A 22,979-nucleotide genomic window follows, 5' to 3' on the forward strand; every position below is an offset into this window, starting at 1 on the left:
TGAGTGACTGTGTGCAGCCCAATGGCATGCGTGGGTGCTTTGTTTTAGCCAAGGCCCCAAAGTGGTGGGAAAGAGCTCTGAGGTTGGAACCCCACTATTTACACTCTCAAGGTGTGGAAAACAAAACCAGACTGGAACTAATCTCTATCCCATTTTCCCACACACTTAGCATAAGTCAGAGCCGTGCCTTGCTCTGTGGCACTGAGCTATCTATATAGTATTGTTACAATAAGAAATGAGCACAATGAATAAGCAGAGAACACTGTATTATAACCCAAGAGGGGTGTGAAGACTTCCAAATGTTTAAAGGAGGGATACGTGGAGAGATCCACAACACTGACCTACCTTATCCCCTGTAAAGAAGCCCACAGAGAGAGCCCCATCTGGGTCTGGGAGTCACCCTGACCCAGGCAGGGCCCACAGGATGAGGCACTTTCCCCTCCCCTCTATGCTCCATCAGAAGGCTGGAGGAGCGCAGAGCTGCACTTCGAACGATTCATTTTCAAACATAATAAAATCGATGCTCTTGACATATGGGTGAGGCAGCTGCCCCTGCTTTGGTTCCTAGCTACATGCAGACACTTTACCCACGCTGCTTGGTGAAGCAGGAGGAGGGGGCAGCATGCTAGGGGTGAGGAGGGATTGAGGGAAAGAGGGAGGGAGGTAGTAACTGCTGCTGGGTATCAAAGGACACCCACTCCCACCACTGCCATTCCCAACACAAGAACAGCCATGTCTATAATCAATCTAGACTGCGCCCAGAAGAGGATAGTTCCTAACATTGACTGCCTCTTATTGTGGGTGCTCTGTTGGGTTGAGGACATCATCCTTGGCCCCCTGTGATCCTGCTGATTGGGAGGCTGTCTCTTTGTCTGGTGCTCCATCACGCCTTTCCCTGTGAGGCATCTCTCCAGCAGACATCCATCTCAGTCTGGCCATGAGGCACTCTAGCACCTTATCAATTAGCACGGCCTGTTTATGGCACTGTCCCCTTTGTGTGCGGCTGCAGTAAGGGGAAGCCACGGAGGCTGAGCAGGGCAGGCAGTAAAACAGCTTCCGCCCAGTGAATCACATTCACACTCACACACAGGCGACTGCGCCGTAAGTCGTGCCAAGCAATGACATAAAAGCAAACAAACAAAAGAAACAAACAAACAAAAGACACTCAGTGCAACAACGGGCAAGTAATAAGACCCAAGTCTGCCCAAAACATGGTGGAAAGTGGCTACTGGGATTTGCCACCCTTAAATACCCAATACCCAATACAGACATTTTTATACCAATATCAAATAATTTCTGGGTAACAATTAAGTACCTTACTAGCTAGATTTCCATCAACTTCACGACAGAATTTGATGCGAATATTCTAAAATCTGCGCATTTTCCCACAAGATATCTCCATCAAAACTGACTTTTTTGCTGATAAAAGGCCATGTGTGATGACGTAGTGCACATAAAAACTACTTTTACCTCTAAATTACCATGTACCGAATGAAAAATACAAGTTAAATAAATGAGTTTCCATCGCATTTTCAACTCTACTGATGGTTTGGTCACACTCCGGTCTTGGCACATGTACTCCAGCCAATAGCTAGCAGATACAGTGCTACCTACATTATAGCTAGCAGATAAAGTGCTACCTACATTACAGCTAGCAGATAAAGTGCTACCTACATTACAGCTAGCAGATAAAGTGCTACCTACATTACAGCTAGCAGATAAAGTGCTACCTACATTACAGCTAGCAGATACAGTGCTACCTACATAGGCTACCTACATTATGAGATTATTATGGACAAGAGCAATATTATTTGTATTTGTCCAATGGCAGCCAAGCATCGATCATAATGTCACCAGAATAAGACCCTCAATATTTTTGGAAGGAGCATCAAACTCAACACCTTGCACATTTACCACCCTGAAGTTCATCATACCTTATTTAATCTGTAAACTAATAAACTGCATGCTTTCCCAAGACATCATGGGAGATCCCACTCGAACAAACAAATTGTCTGTCGCCATTTATAAAATTGTTTCTGCATTTCATGTTTCCATCAGCCCAGACTTTTTATCATGCGCCAGGTAATTAATCAGTATGAAATCGTTGGAAGGAAATGTGGTTAATGTATTAGATTTCCATTAAAATGGCCAAAAACTGCCTTTTAGCAACAACAAAAATTTCTCAAACAAGAAATTTGCTAGGACTGTCTGGGAGTTGTCTGAGTGGGAAGGGGAAAGCTGAAAACTAGCTATTATTGGCAGAGAGGTTTGGAACTGTCTTTGTTATTGGTCTATTAATCAATTTACCACATGGTGAATTCACCATGGAAAGCCGAAACTCCCACCCATGCTAACCTGCTGATTAGAAGTTGCTTTGCAGATTGTATTTTCAACTATCATTAAATAACACTTTTTTAAATCACTTTTACAGTGTTAGTTTCATCAGCTGTTTTACAATATGATATAAAACAGGATTTTGACTGCACTGGGCCCTTAATACAAATGCTGTAAATTAATGAGTTGAGAAAACACCATTATAGGTTTGCTGCAAGTGCAAATCAGTCAAATCAGACACTTAAACCTCCAAATGTCTGCTTAACTATAGAAAGAAGAATTACTGTTCAAAGACTGACAGACAGGGCTTAATAGAGAAGCAGCATTATTATCCCAAAAAGAAGGAGCAGGTGTATGCTGAATGGATATAGAAGTAGTTCACTGCCCACTGACAAAATGAATTTAACTCAGCTGTGGCACCATAGAGGAAGCAACAAAGGAGATTTAAACGCACCAATATGACATCACGTCAAATCAATTAAAGATGGTGTGGATATGTTTAAATATATAGAAAACCGGACAGGCACTTCTAAATGTTAAAACATAGTGTAAAAAAATGTACATGCCCTGCAAAAGTGGCGCAAAGCAGTTATTTTACTGATGGCCACACTTGCACAATGCGAGCTTCTACAGTAGCATATGCGTAACTCAATGTGAGCCAAGATTACTAATGACCCCAGTGTAAGATTAGTCAACAGGGCCTTTATGAGCGGGTCCTAGCTCATGCGCACCATGTGTGGCGGATCCCCGCGGATTGTTGTTTTATTTCAATGGAAGAGAGAGGAAACACACAAAGCACAGTGTCCACACTGAAGATCCAGAGAGTAACCATGGAACCGTTTGTCTCACTCTTCAATGGGTTACCCGGCCATTCATTTAGTAATTTTACTGTATCGATATTTAGGCTTTTCAAATATATTAGCCACTCCGAGGGGATTTTGGCACTGTTAAACATTAAATTAGTAGTGGCTCAATACTTTAATTGTTTTCTTACAGTGTTAGACAATCCCTCTGCATGAGCTGTCAGGTGATGACAGTAAGGGGCACAAATTCATATAGGACTATCTCTGACATAGGGTACTTCTGATTACTATAGAGTACTAACCTAACGTAGCACGAATTAAAAACAAATACAATCTTACGTGACAAATTGAGAAATTCGAGCCATTCTATAAAATTGCCCCAATGAAAGGTGCGCGTATAAGGCCAAGAATCCTGCAGGATAAATGTTATTAGTCAACTTGCTGTATAGTTAATTCAAACACCTGTTCACAAAATTATGAAATGTATCCAGACTTACCTGACACCTTGCTGGCTATCAGTCCAAGATAAATGATAGAAATACCACTACTGTTGATGATAGCATCGATAACGCCTATCAATAATCTCCCAAAGTTTCTGTCAGATGACGTTATTGGTCAATGAATGCATCTTGATACTCGTAGCCTACTCCAATTCTTGGGGTGCTCTTGACAGCTCTCGGTACCCCCAGCGAACAACCACACATAAAGCGTCACACTCGTGACGGAATATGGCAAATAACTAACGGTATTTCCTCTGTGTACAAAACGGTGTAGTGCAATCGTTTTTTGTTCAATCCATCTGACTGCTTAAGGGTTCGCTGAGAGAAAGAACATACGCAGCCATGTCGATCAGCCTCACTACTGTCTAAACAAAACTACTATGCGGACTCCCCGCATGTCGAGGGAAGGCGAAATGTGCTAATCTTAATCGCATTTGCCTCGGGGAGCTCGACAGGAGTAGCGGACAGCTCCACCCAGCGAACCGTAGTCCTTACACCCAGCTATTTCGATAGGCCTAGAAGTGCATGCTCAAAATGACCTGAGGTTCACCATAAAGAAAAGTGACAATTACGTTTGGGATTCAAGTTTATTGTTAGAATGATGTGTAGATTGAGATGTACCGTAATTTGTCTCTTCCTATTAATTTAATTCTGAAATGTTCACTAAGAAACTTCTCAAATGTGTTCCTATAGCCTAACAGCCCCGAGTTGGCACAGTGATTGCTGCAGATCACGTTCATTAGCCTTACCTCAAAATGATCAAATTTCTCCAATTGTGGACACTTGTTCATTTTCAGAAGAAAAATAGTTAAGTATAATTTGTAGGTGCCTAGGCCTAACACTTTAAATACCATAGATAGGAATAACTAAAACAAAAATAATAGCCCTATCAATTGTTTTCAATTACGCTCAATAGGTTCTACTATGATAGAGGCCAAACTAATTGGACCCAATCATAGGGCCTAGCCCCTTGCATCTGATAAGAAACCGCACTTGCGCCATCTAGTGGTTTTAACTAGTTACCACAGCCACAAAGTCAAAATGGGATATATCGTAAAAATGTATGAAAACAAAAATGTGCTTTTTAATTTGAGGTTTGGGTTAGGCATAAGGTTATCATTGTGGTTTAGGTTACAGTTAAGGTTAGGTTTAAAATAACTTTTTAAGAAGACAGATGCACAATCGAGAGCATCCTGTCCGGCTGTACGGCAACTGCTCCGCCCACAACCGTAAGGCTCTCCAGAGGGTAGTGAGGTCTGCACAACGCATCACCGGGGGCAAACTACCTGCCCTCCAGGACACCTACACCACCCGATGTCACAGGAAGGCCATACAGATCATCAAGGACAACAACCACCCGAGCCACCGCCTGTTCACCCTGCTATCGTCCAGAAGGCGAGGTCAGTACAGGTGCATCAAAGCTGGGACCGAGAGACTGAAAAACAGCTTCTATCTCAAGGCCAACAGACTGTTAAACAGCCACCACTAACATTGAGTGGCTGCTGCCAACACACTGTCATTGACACTGACCCAACTCCAGCCACTTTAATAATGGGAATTGATGGGAAATTATGTAAATATATCACTAGCCACTTCAAACAATGCTACCTTATATAATGTTACTTACCCTACATTATTCATCTCATATGCATACGTATATACTGTACTCTACATCATCGACTGCATCCTTATGTAATACATGTATCACTAGCCACTTTAACTATGCCACTTTGTTTACTTTGTCTACATACTCATCTCATATGTATATACTGTACTCGATACCATCTACTGTATGCTGCTCTGTACCATCACTCATTCATATATCCTTATGTACATATTCTTTGTCCCCTTACACTGTGTATAAGACAGTAGTTTTGGAATTGTTAGCTAGATTACTTGTTGGTTATTACTGCATTGTCGGAACTAGAAGCACAAGCATTTCGCTACTTCCGCATTAACATCTGCTAAACATGTGTATGTGACAAATAAAATTTGATTTGATGACTTTGTGGATTTGGTAACTAGGGACAACATCTAATGGTCAATGCAAGAATTGGAGTTCCTATCCACGGACGTCATCACGTTAGTATTCTGTTGACGTGGCGTAGCTAAACAAACGAACGCCAGTAAACCGGGGGAAGAATGGATGTGGCTTAGGTCGTCGACGGAAAAGTGCTCATGTTTTCAGGTAAAGTCTGGGTGTTTCTTCGCTTATAATTTGCAAAAATTAACACGGACTTGTTCCAGCAACAATAATCGCGAATGCACTATAGATAGCTAAGACACTTAGGGTACAGATGTTAGGTAAGCTAGCTCTACGTTAGCTTGACAGGAAAGCTAGCTAACTAGAAACCTACCTAACGTAGCTATATGGCAGCTGCTTCACTCAGTTGGGACAACAAAGTGTTTGATTGCGTTTTACTAATGTAGTTAACTGGTGTGGTGAGCACAATGTACGTAACTAGCTAGCTGGCAAGTTTTCCCGCAGATAGCTAACGTGTTAGCTTACATATGGATGGGATAGCCCATTCAAATAGACGGTAAACTTTATTAGACGTTAGGGAGGACTGCTGTAAACTGGGTATACCCCACTTGGGTTCTCAGAGAGCTAGTTTAAGGTTAGCCAGAGAGCTAGCTAGCGTTTACCTCCATGTTCCGTAACGTTATGCATTTGCATTATAATACTGAACAAAAACGCAACATGTAACTTAAAGTGCTGGTCCCATGTTTCATGAGCTGAAATAAAATATCACAAATGTTCCATACGGACAAAAAGTTTCTCTCAAACTTTGTTTACGTCCCTGTTAGTGCCAAGATAATCTATCCACCTGATATCAAGAAGCTGATTAAACAGCACGATCATTACACAGGTGTACCTTGTGCTGGGGACAAAAGGCCACTCTAAAATGTGCCGTTTCGTCACACAACACCACAGATATCTCAAGTAGAGGGAGCGTGCAATTGTCATGCTGACTGCAGGAATGTCCACCAGAGTTGTTGCCAGAAAATGTAATGTTAATTTCACTACCATAAGCTGCCTCAATGTAGTTCGAGAATTTGGCAGTACGTCCAACCAGCCTCACAACCGCCAGCCCAGGGCCTCCACAATCCGGCTTCTTCACCTGCGGGATCGGGCTCAGGAGTATTTATTTCTTTAATAGAGCTCTTTTGTAGGGAAGAACAAATTCTAATTGACTGGGCCTGGCTCTCTAGTGGGTGGGCCTATGCCCACCCATGGCTGCACCTGTGCCGTCATGTGAAATCCAAATTAGCAAAGTCGACATGGTTGCGTTTATCTTTGGTCAGTATATGAGTGATAGTGAATTTACTTTAGTATTGTTATTTTGTAGTGACGGTTATTAACTTAGCTAGTTAGCTAACTTCTGCTTAAACTTTAGCCAAAGATTTTTTTATAACTAAATTAGACCACAGCCTGTCGTTTTCAATGGGAACAAATTAGTCATAGTGGGCAGAACCAAGCACAAGCTAGCGTGATCCTATTGGCGCGTTCTAGTAAACATTTGCATATTTCCGTTAGGGAACTCCTACTTTGAAGTGGCAATAACTCAAATTGCCTTTGCACTCCTAAACAACGCAATTTAAAAAATAAAATAAAAACTTTGGCAAAGGGTACAGTCTACAAAACTTTGTCCACTCTGTTCAGCACATATTTTAGTTTTGGGAACAGAAAACTATTGAGATTAAATGTTTCATTGAGAATTTGTTCCATTTTCTCCTACTGCCGGCCAATGGGCTTCCTCTCACTGCCATATTTGATAGTGAGTGGAAAGGCAGAATGGATGCTTCACATTTATACGTCCTGTGAAATGTCTCATTGTTCTGTGCTTTAGCCCTCTGAACGTTAGCCAAAGTTTATCTAGATGTTATCTGACAAAAAGCTGTCACATCAGCAGCTTATGTTCCTCTCTGATTGTCAAATGGAAACAAATGCCAACGTTAGATAAACAAGGAGCTTCAGTACACTGCAGTCTCCCAGGCATCAATCTTATCAGTCAGTACCACTGACTAAACCTACAAGACTGATGGACTTTAATCACCCCTATGGGGATCATTCAACTGGAAGAGTTGGACTGAATGCTCTGTGCTTCACATGCAAGATACATTTACTATTGCACGTTTTGAAGTATGTAAGATCTTGTCTATATTGAATGTAAATGAATGTAGGCTAACTAGCTAGGTGTACCTTACAAAAACAAGCTGATATAATATACTTTGGTAATGCATCTGAAACTTGTAACTGAAGCTGTTGTATAGCTTTCAATAATAATGTCTCGCTCCTCTCTTTGAAGTGAAAAATGACTGGGAGAAGCCAGCACTATGGTTTCCATTCAGCCACGACGATGCAGCCTGCCAATGGAGGACATGCCTACCTATTTGGGAACAGCGCTGAGAACGATCTTGCTGAGGAGGATGGAGAGAGCTACGAGCTGCGCACCCGAGGCCGGGACCGGAGGAGCACCTCCAGGGAGAAGTCAGACGACATTGTCCACCTGGTCCGAGACATTAAAGAAGGGGACACTCTGAATAGCTTCTCCCTGCAGTACCACTGCTCAGTAAGTCCACCTTAATCCCGGTCTTACTCTAATGACAAGCCCTTTCAGACAGACCAGACATGTAGCTTTGACTTCTCACTACTTTTTTGCAACACATAAGTAAAGTCAACTCCTTTGTTATGTATCTGTCTATCATAGGTAGCAGACATCAAGAGGGCCAACAACCTGTTGACAGAGCAGGACTTCTTTGCGCTGAGATCCATCAAGATCCCTGTGAAACGTTTCAGCGTGCTGACAGAGACCCACAACACTGCTCCTCTCAAATCTGCTTCCCACACAGGCCACCGACGCATCCACCAGCCCCCCATCTCCACAGAGACTTGCACAGACTCCTCCTCCTCGTCCACAGACAGTGTGGGCAGCTTCCTGCAGGAGAAGGACAAGGACATTGAGCTGCTGGTCAAGTCCACTGGCACCTCCAGAAGCAGCCTGAACGAGGTGGTCTCTTCCCTGACCCTCCAGCAGCCCTTATTACTGGGGGAGCCTGACTTCAAGCCTATCCTCAGGAAGGACCCCTACCATGGGGCAGACTGGGGCATGAGGTGGTGGATGGCGGTGGCCATCATGGTGGTGGTTGGCATCGTCACACCAGTGTTCTACCTGCTCTATTACGAGGTGCTGATGAAGGTGGACGTGAGCCATCACACCACCACGCCATTGGCCAATCCGAATGGCATGCAGAATGCCCAGATGCCTGAGCCTGTGGCAATCAATGGAGGGCCCAACTCAAGAGCTCACGCTGGAAACATACCTAAACCAGATTCACATGGACACAATGATGTGGATGACCACCTTGGCCCCAAGAAAGAGAAAACGTAGTGAGGGTGAGTCACACTTAAGGAGTGGGAGATATTTGAGCAGTTCTACATGGTACAATTTCTCTGAGAGTAACTTTATGGGGAACAGAATCCATTGGAAAATTATGGAGGGGAATAATTTGTGGACATACAGTATGTATGTTTTTTAAAAGTTTTTAAAGCACTTTTTTTTTGTTGCACAGAGGTACCCAACTGCTTACTGTCCCCTTTGTCAGCTGTTGGAACTGTTTCTGTAATGCTGTCTAAAGGGTTTGTGCTATCTGGGATCCTTGGGATGTCCCTACCCCTTAACCTCTGCGTTACCATATGAGGTTAACTTAAATGGGTTGTCAGTTGGACATCCCAATGACCCTGTCTAAAGTGAGGGTTATTTTCCTGGTCAAAAGTTTGCTGCCACTTATCAATGACAGTAATTTGAGGAATATTGGTCTTATACTTTCAGTATTGTCTAAAATGTGTTACAAATCTTGAACATTGCTTGTATATTTTTTTTGCCCGTCTAGGGAGAACTGCATTTTGACTCACAAAAACTATATTTCTACTTAGGGCATGGTGACAAAACAGGAAATGCACAATATTCCCAAACACTAGCTAGCTATATTCTAGTGAAATGTTATTTTAGTTCCTTTTCCTCATGTCCATTTCATAAAATCATGTAACAAACAGTATGTGCCTTCAACTTGTGGGACACTACAAAAAACTGAAATTAGTATATTTTGAATAAATTATTGATGCTCAGACTTTGCATGTTTTTAATTTGTTTATACACTTATTTACAAAAAGAGCCACTTACAGTATTTAAACTCAAACTCACTTCAAATCACATCTTGATGATTCTCACATTGTAAATGTAGGTTCAAACAAAATATGTGAACTTGATGACAGTGTTAGTCATATAGCCAACAGCTATTTGGTAAACAATAAATCATGATTTGCAGGGGGAAATGCATTTGGAAGAGTGACAGTCAACATTCTTCTGGCTTTTTAAATACTGTATGCTCTTGAGATAACATCCATACAGTTGAGGTTAATATGTGGCTCCTTCATCCATGTTCTCGTCACTGCCGGCACCAAAATCATCACCATCTTCAAAGTAGCTGGCAATGTAGTCATTTTCCTACAAAAAGGCAAGTGTTAATTGTGACATTCCCCATTGGTGTGTGAATGCCCTTATGTAACTGTAGGCAGCTGGTATTTTGGATACAGTAATTGCAGAATAACTGCAGTTACACATTACTGTAAACCACTTATTTTGGATGCAATATTTTCAGCAAGGGTGCTATGTGCATAGGTACTTGAGCTATTACATTTGTCATTTATACTGAACAAAAATATAAAACGCAACATGTAAAGTGTTGGTCCCATGTTTCTTGAGCTGAAATAAAAGATCCCAGAAATATTCCATATGCATAAAATGCTTATTTCTCCCTTTGTGGACAAATGTTTACATCACTGTTAGTGACCATTTACCCTTTGCCAAGATAATCCATCCACCTGACAGGTGTGGCATATCAAGAAGCTGATTAAACAGCATGATCATTACACGTGCACTTTGGTAAGATTGGACATTGCTTATAACATCAGATCGAATGTAATCGATCTGGAGATGGATATATGCCTTCCCAAAACCAAGCAGATTTTGTTGGGGGTGTGTTACATGCCGCCCTATCAAGATCTCGAAATTGTGTTGTCAAGCTAATGATTAACTGACTACCTGTTACGTGAGGGCAGCAAGAAGCCAAGGTAAGTTGCTAGCTAGCATTAAACTTAAACAATCAATCTTAACATAATCACTAGTTAACTACACATGGTTGATGATATTACTAGTTTATCTAGTGTCCTGTGTTGCATATAATCAATGCAGTGCCTGTTAATTTTTCATCGAATCACAGCCTACTTTCCCAAACAGGTGATTTAACAACCGCATTTGTGAAAAAAAGCACTGTTGTTGCACCAATGTGTACCTAACCGTAAACATCAATACACAAGTATATATTTTTAAACCTGCATATTTAGTTAATATTGCCTGCTAACATGAATATCTTATAACTAGGGAAATTGTGTCACTGATGTGAAATGGCTAGCTAGTTAGCGGAGTGCGCACTAATAGCGTTTCAAACGTCACCCGCTCTGAAACTTGGAGTAGTTGTTCAGCTTGCTCTGCAAGGGCTGCGGCTTTTGTGGAGCGATGGGTAACGCTGCTTCGAGGGTGGCTTGTCAATGTGTTTCTGGTTCGAGGAGAGGGACGGAAGCTATACTGTTACACTGGTAATACTAAAGTGCCAAAAAGAACATCCAATAGTCAAAGGTATAAGAAATATAAATGGTATAGAGAGAAAGTCCTATAATAACTACAACTTAACTTCTTACCTGGGAATATTAAAAGGAACCACCAGCTTTCATATGTTCTCATATTTTGAGCAAGGAACCTAGCTTTTTTACATTGCACTTTTACTTTCTTCACTGTTTTTGCATTATTTAAACCAAATTGAACATGTTTCATTATTTATTTGAGGCTACATTGATTTTTATTTATGTATTATATTAAGTTAAAATAAGTTAATTTAGTATTGTTGTAATTGTCATTATTACAAATAAAAATAAATAAAACAAATTGGCAGATTAATAGTCTTTTTCTGGTCCTCCAATAATCGGCATCGGTGTTGAAAAATCATAATCGGTCGACCACTGGCTTTACTCAAAGGCAGTGGCATGTCGTTAGACAAAAAAAGGGGCCTAGACAGCTGCCCTGGGGAAATCCTGATTCTACCTGGATTATGTTGGAGAGGTTTCCATTAAAGAACACACTCGGTGTTCTGTTAGACAGGTAACTCTTCATCCACAATATAGCAGGGGGTGTAAAGCCATGACACAAGTTTTTCCAGCAGCAGACTATGATTGATAATGTCAAAAGCTGCACTGAAGTCTAACAAAACAGCCCCCACAATCTTTTAATTTTCAATTTCTCTCAGCCAGTCATTTTTGTAAGTGCTGTGCTTGTTGATTGTCCGTCCCTATAAACATGCTGAAAGTCTGTTGAAGGTGAGTCCACATACTCACATAGGCAGTAGCTGCTTCCAGGAACTCAACTGGCTGCTTGTTGATGCTGAAGTGTCCCAGATTAGACCGTGTTTGGTTTACAGGAATATTTACAGTTCTGCACCCAGATATCTGACTGATTACTTTCCATGTTAGGGATGCACCAGATCAGGTGTTACTAATGTGTGCTTATAGTATACAGGTTCAGGAGTAATGCTGGGAAAGGTACTTTCTTGTATACCGGCGCCTCAGAATGGAATGAGTTGCCTCTACCCATAAAAACAACGTCATCTCTTGGCAGCTTTAAAAATAAAGTAAAAAAACAGTTTGATTTCTTCTGTGCCCATTTATATGTACCCTACGATATAACCACAATGAGATAGAAGTTCTTCGTTTTTATGTTTTATCATCATCATCTCGGCGCCATACTGTGTTCAACCGTGTCTGATCTTGCCTAGCCATCTTGTCTCGAGAGGACACAGTGGAAATAAGTCCCAGACTTTGTGTTATCCTTGATGATTTTACTCATGTGCATGTATGGCTTTTAAGTTTTATGTGTGCTTGTTTTTTTATTTAAATGGTCGAATTAATAAACTAAAACAAGTTGTGCTGGGGACAATAAAAGGCTATTAAAATGTGCAGTTTTGTAAAACAACAATGCCACAGATGTCTAAAGTTGAGGGAGTGTGCAGTTGGCATGCTGACTGCAGGAATATCCACCAGAGCTGTTGCTAGAGAATTTAATGTTGATTTCAGAGATTTTGTCAGTACGTCCACACAACAGCAGACCTTGTGTAACCACGCCAGTCCAGGAACTTCACATCCGGCTTATTCTGAGACCAGCCACCCTGACAGCTGATAAAACTGTGGGTTTGCAGAACCTAATAATTTCTGCACAAACTGTCAGAAACTGTCACAGGGAAGCTCATCTGCGTGTTCATTGTCCTCACCAGGGTCTTGACCCAACTGCAGATCGGTGTCGTAACCGACTTCAGTGGGCAAATGCTCACCTTCAATGGCCACTGGCATGCTGGAGAAGTGCGTGGTTCACGGATGAATCCCGGTTTCAACTGTACCGGGCAGATGGCAGACAGTGTGTATGGCATTGTGCAGGCGAACAGTTTGCTGATGTCAACATTGTAACATAATGCCTCATGGTGGGGTAATGGTTTGGGCAGGCATAAGCTACGGACAATGAACACAATTGCATTTTATCTATGGAAATTTGAATGTACAGAGATACCGTGACGAGATCCCGAGGCCTACTGTCATGCTATTCATTCGCCGCCATCACCTCATGTTTCAGCATGATAATGCAAAGCCCCATGTCGCAAGGATCTGTACACAATTCCTGGAAGCTGAAAATGTCTCAATCCTTTCATGGCCTGCATGCTCACCAGACATGTCAACCATGGTGCATGTTTGGGATACTGTGGATTAATGTGTACGACAGCGTGTTCCAGTTCCCACCCATGTCCAGCAACTTCGCACAACTATTGAAGAAGAGTGGGACAAAAATTCCACCTGCCACAATCATCAGTCTGATCAAGTCTATGTGAAGGAGATGTGTCGCGGGACATTAAGCAAATGGTGGTCACACCAGATACGGACTGGTTCTCTGATACACATACATATCTGTATTCCCTGTCATGTGAAATGCATAGATTAGGGCCTAATTCATTTATTTCAATTGACTGATTTCCTTATATGAACTGTAACTAACATTTTTGATATTGTTGCATGTTCCGTTTCTAATTTTGTCCCGTGTATATTGCGTATTGTGACCTTCAGACATTACATACACGTGTCATTTATCATCGGAGATGTCTCAATACCAAGTTGATTGTATGGAAGTATGTCAGCGAACAACTTGAAGTACAATACATTGTGTGATAGAAGTTGACTACTAAGGATGATTTAGATCCAAATTTGGCTTTATATTACAACTAGGGGAAGTCGGGGGTGTGTGTGGGGGGGGGGGTTTACCTCTTCTAATTCCTCCTCCTCCAACTCCTCTCCTTCAATTTCTTCCTCCTCTCCTTCCTCTGTCGTTTTCTTTTCTTCTTTCTCCTCATCTGACTTTACATCATCTTTCTTTTCAAGTTCCTGAAGAAATGGCCATTTTGTATGATTATCCAGACATACAAACAGCTTTCACACATAAAACATTACATGATGGGCACATTCATTTTTTAAATCATTATTCAAGTCAATGGTATCAGGCTATTAGAATGTCAAATCTGAATGTACAGATAATCCCAACTAGTCCCAACCCCTCCAGAGATAGCTTGTTTTAAAATAATACATCAATGTATAAGTAGTGAGAGGAATAAAAGGTGAAAGTGACTTACGTCTAATTTACTGAGTACAGCTGCTTTTTCTTTGCTTGACACCTTTATGGGTTTCTTCTTTGCGCCTACTAATATTACATTCATTAGGAAATATAGATTAGCAAAATCATACTGACATAATTGTAATTTAAAAAAATATACGTTTGATTATCACTACACAAACTTTACGTACCTGGTTTTACATTCAACTTTTTCTTTTGAGGCATCAGCTCTTTTGGAAAAAGCTGCCAGTCTGTAATGACACACAAGTGAGAAGTTATATTAAAATCAAATTAATAATATTGGGAATCAGACTCAGGTTTTGTTTATGATATTTATTTCCACAATGAGGTTGAAATAACACTGAAATTGTGAAAATGTTGATAATGCCCTTTTAGTGCAAGAGCTATTTTTTATTTTTCTTACCCCCTTTTCTCCCCAATTTCGTGGTATCCAATTGTTAGTAATTACTATCTTGTCTCATCGCTACAACTCCCGTACGGGCTTGGGAGAGACGAAGGTCGAAAGCCATGCATCCTCTGAAACACAACCCAACCAAGCCGCTTCTTAACATAGCGCGCATCCAACCCGCATCCAACCCGAAGGAAGGAAACACCGTGCACCGGGTTACCTTGGCTAGCATGCACTGCGCCCGGCCCACCACAAGAGTCGCTGGTGCGCGATGAGACAAGGATATCCCTACCGAACCTGGTTTGCACAGCTAGCGCTGCGATGCAGTTCCCTAGACCACTGCGCCACCCGGGAGGCCAATGCAAGAGCTTTTTGAATAAAAAATACTTTTTGGCCCACAGATCAATCTGATCTGATAATTCTGACCAATGACCAGTCATCTTTTATTTGCATATGTATCCTCTGGAGCGCTACCCTCCCAGTTGTAACTAACCTGATTCAGCTTTTAAACTAGCTAATTATTAGAATCAGGTACGCTAGATGAGGGTTGGAGTGTAAACCTACAGTACAATAGCACTCCAGGAACAGGTTTGGAGAACCCTGCTCTAGAAAATCCCTGCTGCCAATTAGCACTGTATGTAAATATTTTTAAACTATCAACTCGCCCAAACGATCAGACTGAGCAGTTCAATAGCAAAAGGCATGATTTATCAGACACAGTGATGATTTTAAAATACAATTTAAAAAAAAGACTGCATGGGGACTTTAATCTAATAATGACCAAATTGACCAATTACCTGGAGTCCACTCCTCATCCAACATGTTTTGCCTCTGATACCTCTCCTTGTATCTTTCCACATCTATTTGATATGTAAACAGTAAAGGTTATGCATGGATACTCACACAAACTAAACACTCAATTAAGTCAGCAAGCACATTTTGTATCTGCTGGAAATATCTCTTAAATACTTATTTCTCCCGTAGTACATTAAGCTAAGCATATGACCAAGTGAACTCAAACATACAGATAAAGCAGTCATTTCCACTATACATCAATAAGCTATGGTAAGGCGGCACTTGATACGGATACATCATCTTACCCCAGAAAATAATGTGCTCTAAATCCAAGCTTAGTCAGGCCAGGAATTTCTAACTCAATATTCTCTCCTACATCAGCTTCTCTGTCTCCAGATAAGGTATGGTTAAATGGCTAATTTCCTGGGTGTTACATTACCTCACCTCATGCCATTGTTTTAATGGATGATGAGATACACTCACCATTGCTGATAATGCACGCTCTCACCTCCTTTCCCAGCCAGAGGCTTGATGTTGTGGGGTAGTAGTCTCATGGTTCCCCTTATCTCCTGTTTCAGGGCGAGCATGTAGTCCTCATCTTCTCCCTCTTTCAAGGGCACAGGCTTGAACTCCACATCCTGAATGGGGAAAATAACTGCTGACGTGCCCTTGAGCAAGGCACATAACCCTAATTGCTCCTGTAAGTCCCCCTGGATAAGAGAGTCTGCTAAATCAGTGTCTCCCAACTCTAGTCCTCCAGTAACCCCCAACAAGCACACTTGACTCAACTTAACAAATCATCAAGCAGTAGAATCATGAGAATCAGTTGAATGACGAGTTTTTCTGGGGCTCCAACGGAAATGTGTGCTATTGGTGGTACCGGAGGACTGGAGTTGGGTAACACTGTGCTAAATGACGTAAATGTACTATAAAGCCCATTCCTCCCAAGACAATGTCACTTACTGGTCCAGGAAACAGAGACCATAAGCCTGGTAAATGCAGTCAGTATAGTACTACTCACTGGATACAGCTTGTTGGGCCCCTCTCTGGTCTGAGGCATATTCCCCCTGCTGAGGCCCAGGGATTCGATGTTGAAGCTGAAGGCAGCTATACCACGGCCTTTACCACCAGCCATGTCTGCACTATGAGTGGGCTGCTGCTTCCAACACGCTATGACCTATATTACAGAGGACATAGTGATGTTCACATTCTCATGTACACATGCCCCCTCAGATGTCCTGTAAAAATGTTTTATACATTAACTTTTTTTGCTTGTGTCGCTGTAATACTACTAGCCACCTAGCAATTTTATGAAGTTGGCTTGAGCTAGCCCAGATTGGGACTTTTATTTTGCCATGAGGTAAGCAGAGTAACTGCATGGGTCTACAACAGACCCACGTTTGGAAATTCTGTTTAATGATATGTTCCATTAGATGTTTTATTTTATTCCCCCCTGTATAAAGATAAAGCCTACAGACAATTGACAGAGTAAGCTGAAATATAATTGTACTTAACTTTTGGTTCCAGCGGACTATTCCGTTTTTTTTTTAAACCATGTCATTTGCTTGCAAATCTAGTGTGTAAATACTAGCGTTGCTAAAAGCAGTTACCAAGAAGCCCTTTCAGGCTATCAATGAAATTCGAGTAGCTAGCAAGGTTGGGACTTTAGAAAAGCAAGCAACACATAAAATGTACTGAATAAAACTAATACAACTAATTTCCACCAGTCAGGAGGATACAGAGGTATGCTTAGATATGTCATGGCACCAGAATAAGACCCTCGATATTTATTGGAAAGAAGCATCAAGCTCATCACCTTGCACTTTCACCACCCTGTGAAGTTCATCAATTTTAATTTGTAATAAAGTGGATGTTTTCCCGACACATAGTGGGAGGACCACACAACATGTCATCGCGTATCTCCAAATTTACTTTGATAGGATGGTTATTGGCCTATATCAATGTGCGCATAAGAGCGTTTCCAATGACATTTCTATCATAATTAATTTTTACCAACAGAAAAACGTGTCTAGCGTATTTTGTTTCGTCGACATTTGGAAAGTTTACCGGAAGATGTTGTTTCCATCAGGCCTGACAAAAATATATTTTTTTATTTATTTAAATCCGATATGAACTTTACTCGCATAAAAAGGTTGGATGTCAACGCATCACTAACTACGTTTCCATCCAACCCTTTCATCCCCATGAATTACCTGATGTATGGGAAAACTAACGGGCTGATGGAAACATTAAATGCCGGTACAAGTCTATAAATGCTGACAATTGTCATTCGACATGGTGGGATCTTTTTGTGTCGGTAAAATTAATTATGCGAGAAATGGTGGTGGAAACGCCTTTGCTCAAATATTGATACACCCATAACCATCATATCGAAGTACACTTGGAGTCATGCGATGATGATTATGTTGTGTGGTCCTCCCACTATGACTCGGGAAAGTAAGCAGTTTTTAGGCTACAGATGAAATACATTGATTCATTTCACAGGGTGGTGAATGTGCAAGGTGATGCACGAGGGTCATTTTCTGGTGACATGATCATCGATGCTTGCCTGCCGTTTGACAAATACAAATAATATCATTGATCCACAATACTCTCATAATGTAGCCTACCAGCACTGTTCTGCGAGCTGTTGGCCTGATAGAGCACATGTGTAAAGACCAGAGTGGGCACATTTGCTATATAACGCAACGGTATTATGACAACCATCATTAGAGTTGAAACATATTTGAAATCGCGTAAGTCAGTTTGATGGAAACAAATCTCTGGTGGGAAAATGCGCATATTGTTTTAGGCAGATTTTTGAATATTCGCATGAAAAAAAGCTGTCACAAATTGGATGGAAACCTAGCTACAGTCAGCCCATGTTGTGTATTGAAATCCACTGCATGTTGGTTATTTTTTTTCGGTTGAACTAGAATAGCGTGTTCTGTGTGGGTGAAATCAAATAGTCGAATGTCATGGAGTTAAAAGTAGGACCTAATTACCACGCCACGGGTGAATTGTAGGTCCTCGTCTTTCTCCTTTGCGCACAGCTGTTACTTAGCGATGCATACATTGGGCATTATTTATATGACGACGTGGGTAGGTGTGTTCTAGCCAATAGCTTTTGGTTTTCACAGTGCCGTCATACATCTATCCGTCCAGTCAACATGCGTTCCTCCCACAAGGGTGTGTCCGGTGGCCGCCATTATTTTGGGGTATTAAAATCTTAGACATTCAAATACAGTGATATTACATGTGTGTAGGAGAACAACGGCAATCGACTGCAGCTTTTACGCGTCGCCAAGTGAATGACCTGGCATGTCTGCCACGGACTGGTACGCGCATAAATCCCTCGGGGAAGGACTATATTGGATCCAGGAGAAGTTTTTCGAATCGTCAAACAGAGCTAATATTTGGCTCCTCCGAGGATCTCACCAAGACGTAGTGATAGACACAGGCTTGGGTTTGAGGAGCTTACCTGACTACATTAACTCCAAAGGTCTGCTTGGAGACGACCCGCAGCGAAAGAACCCCCTTTTGGCTATCGCCACCCACGCCCACTTCGACCACTCAGGTGGTCTGCATCAGTTCCAACAGGTCGGGGTCCACAGTGCAGAGGTCGATGCGCTTGCTAACGGAGACAACTTCGAGACGGTCACCTGGCTGTCCGATAGAGAGATAGTCCAGGCTCCCTGGCCGGGATGGAGGGCCAGGCAATACAGAGTCAAAGCTGTACAACCAACACATATACTACAAGAAGGTAAGAACCAAACATTCTATAGAGATACCAATGTGGTGGCATAATTGTTAACAGAAACCTAGAAGACCATTTGCTGTATGATGTTGAGATAAAGATATGGTCAATATGAATGTAATTACACAGCCCTTTAAGGATGTGTCTGCAACCCTTGTTACAGACTTTGCGTTGGAATACACTTTCACATTAGGCTGCATCCCAAGGGAAATTTATACTGCAGAGACTTGGCAGAGCACCAACACTGACCTCCCATCACGCACGCGCACACACACCTGCATTACCCCTCCCTTTTTTGTATTCCATCATACACTCTCAATAGAAGTCAGAGCGTTACAAATCTGACTGCGCATTCTTGAGATGAGGTTCCACACCCTAAATAAGTCTATTGACTCATTTACATGAACTGTACAATGCTGTTGCTTATTTTATTTAACCTTTATTTAACTAGGCAAGTCAGTTAAGAACACATTTATTTATTTACAATGACGGCATGCCCCGGCATGCCCCGGCCAAACCCAAATGTGCGCCCGTCCTATGGGACTCCCAATCACGGCCGGATGTGATACAGCCTGGAATTTAACCAGGGTCTGTGGTGATGCCTCTAGCACTGAGATGCAGTTCCTTAGACCGCTGCACCACTCAATAGCCCTTATAATGGGTCCCATAGGAAAGAACTGGATAGGTGCAGTGACATGTCGATTTTACAGTCAGCATAGTAGTACGGTACCCCTAGAGAAAAGTAGGGTTAAGTGCCTTGCTCAAGGGCACGTCGGCAGATTTTTTCCACCTTGTCGGCTCAGGTATTTGAACCAGTGACTTTTCGGTTACTGGCCCAATGCTCTAACCACTAGGTTAGAAAGGCAAGGAAGGTTTTCCAATGGCTCGCAAAAAGGGCACCTATTGGTAGATGGGTAAAATGAACAAAAACAGACATTGAATATCCTTTTTAGCACTTTAGAGATATTAATTACAATGTGGATGGTTTACCAATACACCCAGCCACTACAAAGATACAGGAGTCCTTCCTAACTCAGTTGACGGAGAGGAAGGAAACCGCTCAGTGATTTCACAATGAGGCCAATGGTGATTTTAAACGAGTTACAGAGTTAAATGGCTGTGTTAGGAGAACTGAGGATGGATCAACAATATTGCAGTTACTACACAATTACTAATCTAAATGACAAAGTGAAAAGAAGGAAGCCTGTACTGAATAAAAATATTCCAAAACATGCATCCTGTTTGCAATAAGCTTGAAGTAATACTGCAAAAAAAAAAAAATAAATGTACTTTTTGTCCTGAATATAAAGCATTATGTTTGGGGCAAATCCAACACAACACATAACTGGGTACCACTTTTCATATTTTCAATGATGGCTGCAATCATGTTATGGATATACTTGTCATTGGCAAGGACTAGGGAGTTGTTTAAAAAAAACATAGAAACGGAATAGAGCTCAGCACAGGCAAAGCCCTAGAGGAAAACCTGGTTCAGTGTGATTTCCAACAGACACTGGGAGACAAATCCACCTTTCAGCAGGACAATAACCTAAAACGCAAGGACAATTATACACTGGAGTTACTTACCAAGACGACATTGAATGTTCCTGAGTGTCCTAGTTACAGTTTTGACTTGAAAATGGCTGTCTAGCAATGATCAATAACCAACTTGGTAGAGCTTGAAGAATGAAAAAAATAATAATGGGTAAATATTGTACCATCCAGGTTTGCAAAACTCTTACACTTACCCAAATACTCACAGCTGTAATCACTGCCAAAAGTGATATTAACATGTATTGACTCAGGGGGTTGAATACTTATGTTTTATTTTCCATTAATAATTTAAAAATAATGTAATAATCCCACATTGTAATACTACAAAATGTGGAAAAAGTCAAGTGGTGTGAATACTTTCTGAAGGCACTGTATATGCTATTTGATGACTTTGATGGATTTTATTTTAGCCAAGGAAATACAGCAGACGAGACCCGGCCATACTGAATTACGACAGAGCCTGAAAGGGAGAATGTACACATATTCAATCCCATCCAAAGAGATCAGACCACAACAAAAGTTATATTCTTGCTTTGAAGACACACACACACACTCCTGATCCATATTCTTAATTATGGCAGATTTTTGGTCCGTCTTGTCACATTTTCACGCATTGCCGCACACTTAAAAAAGTTGGCTCAAACTCCCCCAGCCAGCATCCGATCCCTGTGTAATCTAAGCACTGGTCAATACACTTCTGCTGCGTCAGTGCTGCAATGCAGTTGGAATATCTTATTGCTCAATGTGTCTGTTTTCCCCACCTTTCTCTCCTCATTCTCCCTCAGGTGATGTCATCAACCTGGGTGACAGGCAGCTGACGGTGCTGCACATGCCCGGCCACTCCCGGGGCAGCATCTGCTTGCACGATGGCGACAACAAGATGCTGTTCAGCGGGGACGTGGTCTACGACGGAGCCATGATCGACTGGCTGCCCACTAGCCAGGTCAGCGACTACATCAGCAGCTGTGAGCGCCTGGTGGGGCTGGTCGACAGCGAGCAGGTGGACCAGGTAATGCCGGGACACTATCACACATTTGGCGCGAAGCAACTCCACCGCATCGCCTCGGGGTACATCGACAAAGCTGGCACCTGCCCGGCACGCTTCTCCACGTTCGCCTGGAGGACCTTGGCCGGATTGGCGTTACGGGCCTCTAACACACGGGGCGGGGCATCTGCTAGCCAAGGGACAGGCTAGCATTTAGAGTCGCACAGGTAGACTGGGGATATGCGGGAGATAATTTACCCCCTCAATGATCAGGAATTCTTTGTACTGTCAATCAGAAACTGCTGTGATCCAATATATGTTATTTTACATCATTAATTAAAATGCCCCCACGCTTTACATCAAGCAATGATTGACAGAAAATAAAGATTCCCATCATTATGGGATGCATTCAAGACTGGAAAATGAATATATACACTGCTCAAAAAAATAAAGGCAACACTAAAATAACACATCCTAGATCTGAATGAATGAAATATTCTTAAATACTTTTTACTTTACATAGTTGAATGTGCTGACAACAAAATCACACACAAATTATCAATGGAAATAAAATGTATCAACCCATGGAGGTCTGGATTTGGAGTCAAAAAAGTCAAAACACTCAAAATTAAAGTGGAAAACCACACTACAGGCTGATCCAACTTTGATGTAATGTCCTTAAAACAAGTCAAAATTAGGCTCAGTAGTGTGTGTGGCCTCCATGTGCCTGTATGACCTCCCTAAAATGCCTGGGCATGCTCCTGATGAGGTGGCGGATGGTCTCATGAGGGATCTCCTCCCAGACCTGGACTAACGCATCCGCCAACTCCTGGACAGTCTGTGGTGCAATGTGGCGTTGGTGGATGGAGCGAGACATGATGTCCCAGATGTGGTCAATTGGATTCAGGTCTGGGGAACGAGCGGGCCAGTCCATAGCATCAATGCCTTCCTCTTGCAGGAACTGCTGACACACTCCAGCCACATGAGGTCTAGCATTGTCTTGCATTAGGAGGAACCCAGGGCCAACCGCACCAGCATATGGTCTCACAAGGGGTCTGAGGATCTCATCTCAGTACCTA

General features: G+C 42.0%; 4 protein-coding genes across 5 annotated transcripts in view; 2 read left to right on the forward strand and 2 right to left on the reverse strand.

Moving 5' to 3' along the window:
- adgrv1 (adhesion G protein-coupled receptor V1) overlaps nucleotides 1-4,042 on the reverse strand; it is a 230,300-nt gene extending 226,258 nt beyond the window's left edge. Inside the window, 1 exon segment of the mRNA XM_046350008.1 lies at nucleotides 3,635-4,042. The gene's annotated coding sequence lies outside the window, so the exon portion shown is untranslated.
- Nucleotides 4,043-5,671: 1,629 nt separating this feature from the next.
- Nucleotides 5,672-9,767, forward strand: LOC124035987 (lysM and putative peptidoglycan-binding domain-containing protein 3-like). The gene is made up of 3 exons (XM_046350009.1): nucleotides 5,672-5,825; nucleotides 7,948-8,211; nucleotides 8,350-9,767. Exons 2-3 carry the CDS (start codon nucleotides 7,954-7,956, stop codon nucleotides 9,028-9,030), a joined length of 939 nt encoding a protein of 312 aa, XP_046205965.1. The 5' UTR covers nucleotides 5,672-5,825; nucleotides 7,948-7,953; the 3' UTR covers nucleotides 9,031-9,767.
- A 225-nt stretch (nucleotides 9,768-9,992) lies between these two features.
- On the reverse strand, nucleotides 9,993-19,512 carry polr3g (polymerase (RNA) III (DNA directed) polypeptide G). Of its 2 annotated transcripts, none has more exons than XM_046350013.1 (8): nucleotides 19,086-19,512; nucleotides 16,626-16,781; nucleotides 16,113-16,242; nucleotides 15,607-15,669; nucleotides 14,592-14,651; nucleotides 14,420-14,487; nucleotides 14,055-14,174; nucleotides 9,993-10,146 (listed from the first exon to the last, which is right to left on the reverse strand). In XM_046350013.1, exons 2-8 carry the CDS (start codon nucleotides 16,737-16,739, stop codon nucleotides 10,057-10,059), a joined length of 645 nt encoding a protein of 214 aa, XP_046205969.1. In that variant the 5' UTR covers nucleotides 16,740-16,781; nucleotides 19,086-19,512; the 3' UTR covers nucleotides 9,993-10,056. The 2 variants fall into 2 exon arrangements, with proteins under 2 accessions (XP_046205969.1, XP_046205968.1); XM_046350012.1 differs by lacking the exon at nucleotides 19,086-19,512 and adding an exon at nucleotides 18,610-18,715.
- On the forward strand, nucleotides 18,792-22,444 carry mblac2 (metallo-beta-lactamase domain containing 2). The gene is made up of 2 exons (XM_046350010.1): nucleotides 18,792-19,367; nucleotides 21,701-22,444. Exons 1-2 carry the CDS (start codon nucleotides 18,926-18,928, stop codon nucleotides 22,108-22,110), a joined length of 852 nt encoding a protein of 283 aa, XP_046205966.1. The 5' UTR covers nucleotides 18,792-18,925; the 3' UTR covers nucleotides 22,111-22,444.
- The last annotated feature ends 535 nt before the right edge of the window (nucleotides 22,445-22,979 follow it).

The sequence above is a fragment of the Oncorhynchus gorbuscha genome, linkage group LG05 (assembly GCF_021184085.1).
Source record: "Oncorhynchus gorbuscha isolate QuinsamMale2020 ecotype Even-year linkage group LG05, OgorEven_v1.0, whole genome shotgun sequence".
NCBI lineage: Eukaryota > Metazoa > Chordata > Actinopteri > Salmoniformes > Salmonidae > Oncorhynchus > Oncorhynchus gorbuscha.